The following is an 11292-nucleotide window of genomic DNA, read 5'->3' on the forward strand; positions in this document are numbered from 1 at the left end:
AAGGAAGAGGGAGGGAGACGTAGGCAAGGTGTGGGAAAGAGCAGATGACCTGCCCTGAAGATTACCTATGTGGGGAGAAGGAAGGTCTGGTGACCTGCCCTGTCCCTAGAGTCTGCCTCTGCTAGAGGGCTGTACAACTTTCCCTAGCTGGTAAACTGTGGGGAAAAATCAAGGGCATTAGTTTAGTATATCAAATATCGGCTCTAACCAAAGGGCAAGAGCTATAAAAGATAGGATCCTCAACTGTGTTATATCGGCCTAGCTCCCTTCTCCTCTAGGGATCACACTGACTTTGAGAAGCTGTCACCCATCTGTTCACTGTGACCTTTAAAAGACCCCAGTAACCATGCAAATATGAAAGGAATTGTCTCTGCAGCACGGAAGAGCACTCGTTACCCAGCTAGGGCCAAATTCATACCAGGAATAAGCAGGTGAAACTCCATTGTCTTCAGTTCACCAGACCAAACTTTGGCCTTTGCCCTTCAGGTCCACATCCTATAACTCAGATTAGATTGTGACTCCAGGAAATGATTCCTTTCCTCCTGCAGCTGTCAGAAATGTCTGTGACCCTGCTGAGAGACCCCTCCATGCCAGCTCTTGGTGTCACCACCCTGACTCCCTCTTCCACCTGTCCATCACTGCTAGAAGGACGGTATAATGCCACTGAGGTCAGGTAAGAGAGGTGCAGCCAGACCACTGAGGGATGAGAAATGCAAACTGAGGCCCAAACAAATACAGACAGGGTCAGCCTGATCGCTAGTCCAGACACCAACCCACCATGAGATTGGGCATAACCATCAGTCTCTGTGCAAAAGAGGAACAGTGCCAGCATCATGGGAGGTTTGAAGGCCAGAAGTGACAAGCATGGACAGTGATTTGGAGCGGGGGGATGTCTACAGGGATATAGCTATGCCTGGGTCTAGCCACTGCTATCAGTAGGTCACTTTCATGCGCACCAATTTAGCCAGTTTTCAGAAGAGAATCAGAGATGGCTATTGGCAAAAGTCACTGTGAAGGCATCACTGTGATTAAATACCTTTCTTCCCCTTCCAGAACCTCCCATCTCTCTTCCAGGGCAGAAAGCCCTGAGCCAGAACCTGTAGTGGAGGGAGAACAGAAGAAATCTCCTACACATGGGCCTGAAGATGAGAAAGAGACCCAGCGCTTACTGGTCCCCGATATTCAGGAGATCCGGGTGAGGTATGAGCAGTTGGTTTACTTGAAGCAGGAGGTGTCAGTGTGCTCTGAATGCCCTCATGGCTGGAGCTCTCCCTGCTAGAGTGGGCAGTCTCAGTACAGCTCCATACAGCTCCCTCCTCAAATGGCTGAAAGCCTCGCTAGGGACACAGGAAGATGGAAGGTGTTCAGAGTAGCTGCTGCTAAGTGACGAGAAGGTCACAGGGTGGGAGGTTCAAGGCTGGCAGTCTGCATCGGGAGAGGGGGCGGGATTTGCAGGAAGGAGGTGAGGGACAATCTGCAAAACAGCAAGAGTAGGGATAAGTCCTTGGGGTTTTAACCCTTTCGCTGAGTGGTTTTCTGCAGTCACTAAGCATAAGGCTGCCCTGTCTTGCCCTTTGCAGTCCCATTGTCTCAAAGAAAGGCTACCTGCACTTCCTCGAGCCTCACACCAATGGCTGGGTGAAGCGCTATGTGGTGGTGAGGCGCCCCTATGTCTACATCTACAACACGGACAAGGATTCTGTGGAGAGAGCCATCCTCAACCTCTCCTCCGCTCAGGTGGAGTACAGTGAGGACCAGCAGGCCATGCTCAAGGTAATTGCTGGAGGTCATGACATGGGCAGAACAGGGGAAGCACAGCTCATGTCCAAGGCTGTGCTACAAGTGCAAGGTGGGGGAACCAGAATGGCAGCACATGTCTGAAACCGTGTTAAAAGGAAAAGGGAGGGGCTACAGCGATGGCTATGGGCCAGGGATGGGGAAAGACCATAGGGATCAGAAACTGTTATGTGAAAGGAACAGTGACGTTCACAACATGGTGGTGAAGGGAAAAGAGAGTCTAGGAGCACAGTGGTATGCTAATACTCCCCACAGAGCCAGCTTTAGGGAGATCCTGTGCTGCTCGACAGCTCACACCTAGTTTCCTTGTCGGCACGGGGTGCCAAAGGATGAAATTGCACCTTTAAAAATGAGAAATGATCTCATGGTGTCAGAATCCACTCTCCTCTCTGCAGAGAAGCCACAACAGAGCTCTGATCTGTGACTGTTCAGAAAAGCAGAGGATTTTCATATTCAAGGAAACGTAGCCTACTGTGATAGTGTCTTCCCCGGCATCATCTGGGTCCTGTTCTATGTCCCTTCATGCTCCAAGCTGTGCTGCATGTTGCTCGGTGTCATCTCAGGTAGCCCTGTGGACTCATTCATGGCATTGGTCTGTTTCAGACCCCCAACACGTTTGCAGTATGCACGGAGCATCGTGGAATCCTGCTGCAGGCAAGCAGTGACAAGGATATGCACGACTGGCTGTATGCATTTAACCCTCTGCTAGCTGGATCCATAAGGTACCTGGGGACATTTTAAACCATTCCATAAGGAGACAGCATGGTAACCTGTTAGTAACACTCTAGACTGTATAGCAGTGCAGACTCACCCCTGCAGCACCTCCTGCTGGTCATCCATGGGAATTAGCTCATCCCAACTCCAGAGCACCCTCTGCAGGCCAGTGATCCACTACCTCTTGGCCCCTGTGTCCCTCCCTGGACTCCAGTGCCCTTTTAGCTGGGGTGCTGCCCCCTGGCAGTAACCCCTTTTTCTCAGGGTCTCCCCTCCCCAGGAAACCCCCACCCACTATCCCCACCTCTCCTCAGTATAAGCCTACTGCCAGTCCTCATCTAGCCCCCACACCCTGGGGCAGACTGCAGTATCAGCCTACTCATCACTGGCAAGGTTGGGTTTGGACCTGCTGCCTTTGCCTACCCCTGGGCTGCCCTCTGCAACCCCCAGTACCTGTTGGCCTTATACTAGGCTGCAGCCTGGGGCTTTCCAGGCTGGAGCTCCCCAGCTCCTCTGCCTTTCCCCAGCCCTGCTCCACTCAGGTACCCTGTCTGTAGCTCCCTACAGCCAGGCCCTTCTCTCTCTGAATGCAGAGAGAGAGAGTGTCTCAGCTCCTGGCTCCCAGCCTCTTTATACAGGCCAGCTGTGGCCTGATTGGGGTGTGGCCCAGCTGCGGCCACTTCCCCAGTCAGCCCAGCTTTTAGAGCTGCAGCCCTCTCCAGGGCTGCTTTCCAGTCCTCCCAGGCAGGAGTGGGTGTCCACCCCGCTACAGGCTGCTTTGGAAGAAACTTGGTTTTGATTCTCTAGCTTGGTTTCTTGCTCCCCAAATCTGCTCTGTGATGCCTTTTCCTACCCAGTTATCAAGTATCTTCCATGTATTTTTGAAGGTGGAGCTGCAGGGAGCAAGGCCTGCTGTCTGATGATTATAACATTATTGCAAGGGGTTGGCAGCATCAAATGAGCAAAATAGGGCAATTCCCAGAGACTCCTTCCCCTCCATCCACTTCAGCTCAGTAGCTTATGAGAAGAGGTCTTGGTTTAATTTTTTTCTATCAAAGAGATGGTGCTACTGTTGGTCCCTTCCATTTGTATTTCAAATTGGATGTTGAGGTCTTCTTCCTTGCTCTCAGCACCATTACTTATAAAATTCAAATGCTTCACAGACTGTATGCAGATGCAGACACTGAACCATAAGGGGTTAAAATTGCGGGCGGGCAACATGGTGGTGCTCTATTCTATCTCCACTGACAATACAAAATTTTGCTTCAAATCCCAGAACAGCTGGGTTTCTCCACAACTCTGAACCCTAATGATGATGGTTTAATCCAGTTGGATTGGGGTACACCATGGGGGTAGGTTGTACAAGCACTTCTGTAGTGGCCTCATTGTTTTGTGCAGCATTTAGGAGTTCATTTTAACTGTGATTTCAACTGTGCCACCTTAATGTTACAAGGACACTGTTTCTCCGCGCCCCCCCCCCCCCCCACACACACACACACCCACACCGAAATAAACACAGAAATTCAGGGATAGATCCTCAGCTGGTGTAACTAGGCATCAGTCTATTGAAGTCTGTTGGTGGGAGGGATAGCTCAGTGGTTTGAGCCTTGGCCTACTAAACCCAGGGTTGTGAGTTCAGTCCTTGAGGGGGCCAGCTAGGGCTCTGGGGCAAAAATAAATAAATAAATAAATAAATGGAGATATCCTATCTCCTAGAACTGGAAGGGACCTTGAAAGGTCATCGAGTCCAGCCCCCTGCCTTCACTAGCAGGACCAAGTACTGATTTTGCCCCAGATCCCTAAGTGGCCCCTTCAAGGATTGAACTCACAACCCTGGGTTTAACAGGCCAATGCTCAAACCACTGAGCTATCCCTCCCCCCGTTGATAGTTGAGGATTGGTTCCCCTTTGAGCAGGGGGTTGGACTAGATGACCTCCCGAGGTCCCTTCCAACCTTGATATTCTATGATTCATAAAAACAGCCATACTGGGTCAGACCAAAGGTCCATCTAGCCCAATATCCTGTCTTCTGACAGTTGCCAATGCCAGGTGCCCTAGAGGGAATGAACAGAACAGTTAATCATCAAGTGATCCACCCTGTCATCCATTCCCAGCTTCTGGCAAACAGAGGCTAGGGACACTTCAGAGCATGGTTTTGCATCCCTGCCCATCCTGGCTAATAGCCATTGATGCACCTATCCTCCGTGAACGTATCTAGTTCTTTTTTGAACCCTGTTTTATATCAGTTGAGGATCTGATCCTTAATCCCTAGAACAAATCATCATCATTTCAGTAGTAGAGTTAAAAGAAGATAAATAAACAGAAATTCCCTGTAGTCATTGTATAAAGAACCATACCTACCCACCCTCTCTTTGATTAATTCTGATGCTGACCCCTGTCAGGTACAGATGGATTAGATAGGCGGCGGATGGGTCTGGTCTCGTCTGGTCTGTGCCGATGTTAATCCAGCCCATAGTTTCTGTCTGTCTTGCATCTTTCTACCTCCATGACAGGGTCTCTCACAAGAAGAGTGTCTGCCTCCCTTTCTTTCTCTCTGCATTCCTTTTCTAGTCCTTTGACTCCTTTTGTCTCCTGGTTTCCAAAACAGATCCAAGCTGTCCAGAAGGAGAACAGCCCAGATGAGAATCTAACCTAAAACCATTCTCCACCTCATCTGTCTGCCAGCAGGATCAAGATTGCTGGTTCTATACAAGAGTCCCTATCTTAACGTCAAATCTTTCATGCCATCCACCACCCCAGCTGCCTGCTCCACAAATGGATCCATCTCGATTTACACCTTCACTGGGAAAATGCATTTCTGTTGTATCTGCAAAAGCCTGGTACAGCCTGGTCATGATTTCTTGTGTGCATGTGATCTTCTGCCCATCTTCTGCCCATTGAGTGACCTTGGTGTCACATGACCTGTAACTCTCAAAAGCGGGAGTTGTGTTTCTTATTTTAAAGCAAGGCTTCAATTTAAGGAGGCAGGAGCGTTTGAAAGGTCAGAGATTACAAGTCATGAGGAATTGCTTCCATGTGAAGAGAAAGTGATAGGTTTAAGTACTGATACTTCTTAACTTATTGATGTTTTAAAAAAAGATAGATTAAGTTATGGTAGTTTGAGATTATATTTATAAAGTATTTATTTCTATTTACTTCACTGCAATCTGTACATTGAGTTTATCCCGTTTTATTGCTCATGTCTGCATACATAAAGCCTCCTCAAGGGAAGGCAGGGCCTTGGACAGTGGGCCAGTGGGGAAGGGGTTGTCAGGCCATTTTGTGATGCCATTTTTGTCTTCTTTCTCTATCCCAGCACTGGGAGGTCTGGATGGATTCAGGAGGTCATGCTCCCACCTCTGTGCAAACACATACACACTGACTTCAGAACTCTCACCCTCCTACCCTACCCCATCTCCTTAGCCTTGACTCCAGAGCTCAAACCACTTTTCCTCCACGTGGTGACTGGATAGTGCACTGTGCCCTCCCAAACGAGGCAATCCACACATAGCACAGCAAAGACATGCACACGGACAAGTCACCGCACTTATCAAAGCACTTTGTGTGTGTGTGTACATGTGTGTATATCCCATCCCCTCCATTTTCCCAAGTGCTTGAAACCCAACAATGTAGGGTTCAGTGACTAGACAGGTAGAATGCAATGATGACAGGTTCTGGTTGGTTCTACCCTCTATTCTGTCTGTTTTCAGGGCCCAACTTCAAATGGGGTGAAAGGGATGGAAAGGGGATCTGAAGTTCTGGAAGGGCAGATGGTTCTGCCAGTTCACTTTTGGGGTGGGGTGCTGTTTGAATGCTCCAAATGAGTACAATGCAGCCTGCCTCTCAATATCCTCAGTCACCTTCTAATACAGGGGTCGGCAACCTTTCAGAAGTTGTGTGCCGAGTCTTCATTTATTCACTCTGATTTAAGGTTTCGCGTGCCAGTAATACATTTTAACGTTTTTAGAAGGCCTCTTTCTATAAGTCTATAATATATAACTAAACTATTGTTGTATGTAAAGTAAATAAGGTTTTTAAAATGTTTAAGAAGCTTCATTTAAAATTAAATTAAAATGCAGAGCTCCCCGGACCGGTGGCCAGGACCCGGGCAGTGTGTGTGCCACTGAAAATCAGCTCACGTGCCACCTTTGGCACGCATGCCATAGGTTGCCTACCCCTGTTCTAGTAAGTATGCAGTCCATCTATACTGTACTGTACTAATCTCTGGCATGGGCTGTACTGTACTAATCTCTAGCTGGGAAACCTCCAAAAGGATTAATCAGTGTGACAGGGACTCACTGTAGATGGGGCTCAAGAATCCTCTCTGATCAAACCCACCCAGCTGGGAAGTGGGGAGAGGCCAGGAGGGATTGCATCCTGCCAGTGAGTGTAATACGGAGGGAGATGACAGACCTGAGGTGTGCATTACTGCAGACCTGCGTTGTATTTAGCTAGCAATATCTTGTTCTGGGCTATCAGGTGGCTACTACACCCAAATGCGGGTTCATTAGTGAATCTTGGGAAGGTGCCCATATAGTTACATCTGTGCAGATGGTCAGAGTTAATAAAGGGTTGTTACTGGTGGGGGTTAAAGCTAGAACATAAAATTATATTGGAGCCTAAATTCAAAACAGTTGTCTCGAACCAGATGGCTGAGTTTCACTGTCCTTTTCTGAAAGGGCTTTTACTTCCTTTCTCTTTCTTATGGGAAGAATCTGTTTGCAGCAACTGAATGGGTAGCAGAGAGAATGGCATGAGGATGGGCAAGGATGAGAGAAATTGAGACTTTTTACTTTTATATGTGATGCCATTTTCTTATTCCCCTACCCCATTTAAAACATTAACTTCATCCTTCTTCCCCTTGCCCCACCTCTCTATTGGGCTTAGACTGCCTACATAGAACAGCTAAGTTGGTGGGGGAGGCGTACCAAAGCAGAGATATGGCATCATTAATAATCCCTCTCCCCATGGGAAGGACCTGGTCATCTGGTGCTGACCTTGCTATAAGCTTTTTAAAGTAACTTCAGCAGCAAAGATCTTTATTAATTTTTAATTACCCAGATTGTTTAATTAAGATTTCCAGTTGGTTGTATGCATGCAACTCCAGGCAGAAACCTGGGGAGCTCCCCCTCCCTCCATACATCTCCCAGGACCATCACTGGTCCATGATTCATCGTCACACTTCACGGCTGACTTTAATTTGCACAGCACAGCTGTGCCTTGGTTCTCTTCGGCACTTTTCCATCCTCTCTGTTGTGTTTGTTGAGTATTGTGTGTGTGGCTCCAGGTGGAGATGGTCTATGCACTGTATTTCTTCTTTCCCTTTTTCTTGTTTTGGGGAGGCTAGGGTATGGGATAAGGGGACATGTGGGGAGCCCAACAAAGCCTCCATGCAACCTCAACGGGCTTGTAGAGATATCACACGCACACAAAAGCTCCCAGCAATTGCCCAACACCATGCTGCAGTGTGAAGAAAGATTTCATTCCCCAGCCTCTGCCTCCTGTCTGCACAGAGACAGTGCATTTGTATTGAGCCACTATTTCGTTCAGCTCTCATGCTGCATGACAAGTGCTTTTTTTCCCTCTGGACCCTGATTTGCTTTTGACCAGCTCCACGGCATCACTCCCATTCCCAGGGAATTTCATTCTATCTCTCTGACCTGGATAGCACTGCGGGTTCCTGCAGGGAACAGTGTCAGTGCAGGTACCAGTGCTTGTTCCTTTCAGTGGGCTTTTCTTCTTTGTGCCAGTTCTACATGGGCAGATGGGTTAGACAACAACTTGCTGACCAAGGTGAAGGTCTCTTGTTTTTACAGCTATTCCTTATGGACTTAAAATAATTTTTTTAAATCCAGGACTGAATTTTAATAATTAGATTAAATGCCTAATGCCTGGAATAAGCGCTTTATACATACAAATAAATCTTATGTGTTGTTATATACACAGAGAGATGCTTTGCCCTCAATGAGAATCTGCAAGAGAGAAACTCCAAACTATGTCCCCAGTTCAGAAAAGTATGTAAGCACATGCTTATGTCCATCCCTATCCAGCAGAGCAATTAAGCATGTGCTTAAATCACACTGAATGGAATTAAGCACATATCTAATGTTTAGTACATGCCACAGTTTTTTGCTGACTGCTGAATCAAAACCTAGAACAGTTAGAGCGCTCTTCCCCGTGTGTATATATCCATACTAATCAGTCTTAAGTTCCAGGGTTTTTTAATTCTTTGTTCTATTTCCCAACTCTGCTTGACAGTATAGGGGAGTTTTCATAGAAAGGACTAGGGCTCATTCTAACTGCTAAACCTCAACTCAAAGAACTGATTGTCACCTGGTGAAAATACATTTCAGCAATCTCTGCTCTAGCAGCAAATAAATCCTTCCACTGAGGCCCTGATGGAAAGTCTCCCATCAGCTTCAGTGCATTTTGAATCAGGCCCTTGGTAAAGACCACCTGGCTTGAGTATTTATTTTAACATAATTCATAGTCAAAGACTTGTTGTTTAGATGCAGTTTCTAAGAAATTTCCTGAATGGCTGGTACAGTCCCATCAAGAGCTAGTGTAAACCAAAGTCTTCTGGAGCCAATCTTAGGAAACATATGAAATTTTAAGCCCCTTCATTTGGTAAAACAGGCTTATTAAATTTCCATTCTCATCCCAACTGAACTCTGGATTTTAAGGGTAAATCAAGGCATTCTTGGTCTCCTGGGGTTTTTTAATCTCCTATTCAGTCTTCTCAGAGATTTCCCCAGGTTAGAGCAGTCTAGAGTGGAGGTAGCTAGGTTATAAAAGTATATCACCATGCTTCCTTATATACATGCCTGTATTTGTTTTGGACTAGACACAGAATCACAGGAGACAATGGGAGAAAAATGAGGAAGGGATGCAAATGCCAGTGTTGGGACCTCTGGGAAACCCTGTCAGGTCAGAGAGGAAGGATGGCTTGGGGGTGATACTGTTATGGGTCATGCCTTAGGTCAGCGATCCTGAAGAGCATGGTCTTGATGGTTTGGTTATGGAGAAGACATCTAGTTTCACTCAGTCAGTGCTGTGTGCCTGAGGCCAGCAAATCTGCAGAGCACACTACTTTTCTGAGTTAGAGACTGAGGTCTGATCCAAAGTCAGTGGGAGTCTTTCCATTGACACCAGTGGGCTTGGATCAGGCCGCAAATATAAAGATCTAGAGTTGAGGAGTAATGACTGCTTATGGGACTTATACTGGCTCCCAATAAAATATCCAGATAGTAGCCATCTGCTGTTCATGTGGATTCCGCAAAAGGGTTATTTTCTTTAGTACCATCTGGGGAATGGCTGGAGAGTCCTAATTCTATATCTTCTATATTTGGAGAGTCCTGGAGAGTCCTCTTCTATATCTGACACCCCACACCCTTCCTCACTTAGCATCCCTGCTGTTAAGAGTCCCACCCAGAGAGAGATGCATTCTCAAAAATTCAAGTAGAGGATACATGAACCAGCTCTTAGAGTAGCTGAGATTAAATTCTATTCATTGTTCTTTCCATTGGATTTGAGGATGAAAAGGGTCTTCAAGATTTAAACATTAAAGAATGGGTAAATCTTTTAGCTTCGGTCAAAGCTGAGGCATAGAAACTTTGTTGTGATGGTAAGAATGCTACAGGAAAAGACCCATATAGACCTTATTAATGAAGAAAGAATCCAAAATGGGTGTATTTGGATAAGACATCCCCAGTATGTTTCAATATTTGTAGATGAATTTGAAAACTAATTGAATTCAGTGTTAAACCACTGAGATGTAGACTGGTCACTCAGAATTAACAGCAGTTGCACTGTAATAGAATCATATTGTTTCCTTGGTGTAACAGAGGTCAGTGAGATACAATGATGTCATCAAAGTTAATCATGAGTTAACAGGAAGTTAGGATAAGAGATAATTTCATGGAACAAGTTTGTCATGGGGAAACAGCTTTGAAATCAATTGACTGTCTTTGCCTGGTCTCTTGTAATCATGCAAGAGGCAGTCATTTGTCTACATTAAGTTTTTCATATGAGCACCCATCCTAAAGATCCTCAGCCAACAATGAGGTGCTCACTCAAAAGAAAAATACCAGCTCTTCAAAGGGCCTTCAGAGAACAGCTGGTCTGGTAACCACAGAGAAAGATTTCCCAAATTGACCTCAAAAGAAACAAGCAAGAAGAAGTTGAGTTTTTACAGTGGGAAAGGAGGCGGCACCTGACTGAGAACTGGATAAGTTCACATAAATATTTCCAGCTGTTGCCAATGATGAAGGAAACGTGCTACAGTATGTCATAATCAGCAGCAGCCCATAAGTCTAACACCTTCCTAATATGCTCTTACTGTCTCTCTTTCTGTCTGGTAATCAATGAGCTGTATGAAGGAACTCTTCATGAGATTCAACTTGTTATTAAGACCTTACTGTAAAATGAAGGCGGTTGTGGTTAATTTTATTTTAGTTTGGTTGGGGTTTTTTTGTTTTGTTTTGAGGGTTTTGTTTTATTTGTTTGTTTTTGCCTGTGCTTCCATTATCTAGTTTGTCCACATGAGTTCTTCCTGTGATGCCATCCCCAAGTGCTGGGAGACCATTTCTCTTGCTTTGTATATATGTGATTGCTGTGGGCACACCCTGTACTACTGTATAATAACAAAACTACTGAAGTCATGAGTCTAGTTTTCTCGATGTCTTAAACTATGAGTGTTGGAATTTAGGGTCTTAAACTGTTTGTGTATACTTAAGGCATTGTTCAGTTAAGAAATAAATGTGGCATTTATGCAAATACCGGA

General features: G+C 45.9%; 1 protein-coding gene across 21 annotated transcripts in view; it reads left to right on the forward strand.

Annotated features, from left to right (window-relative positions):
• The window catches only part of KIF1A (kinesin family member 1A), a 198361-nt gene extending 187069 nt beyond the window's left edge, over positions 1 to 11292 (forward strand). For all 21 annotated transcript variants that reach the window (XM_065557170.1, XM_065557164.1, XM_065557163.1 and 18 more), the window contains 5 exons: positions 549 to 673; positions 1054 to 1200; positions 1581 to 1773; positions 2401 to 2519; positions 5119 to 11292. In XM_065557170.1, the coding sequence (XP_065413242.1) occupies positions 549 to 673; positions 1054 to 1200; positions 1581 to 1773; positions 2401 to 2519; positions 5119 to 5161 (627 nt within the window). In that variant the 3' untranslated portion in view covers positions 5162 to 11292. The remainder of the gene's footprint in view (positions 1 to 548; positions 674 to 1053; positions 1201 to 1580; positions 1774 to 2400; positions 2520 to 5118) is intronic.

Source organism: Chrysemys picta, chromosome 9 (assembly GCF_011386835.1).
Source record: "Chrysemys picta bellii isolate R12L10 chromosome 9, ASM1138683v2, whole genome shotgun sequence".
Lineage (NCBI taxonomy): Eukaryota > Metazoa > Chordata > Testudines > Emydidae > Chrysemys > Chrysemys picta.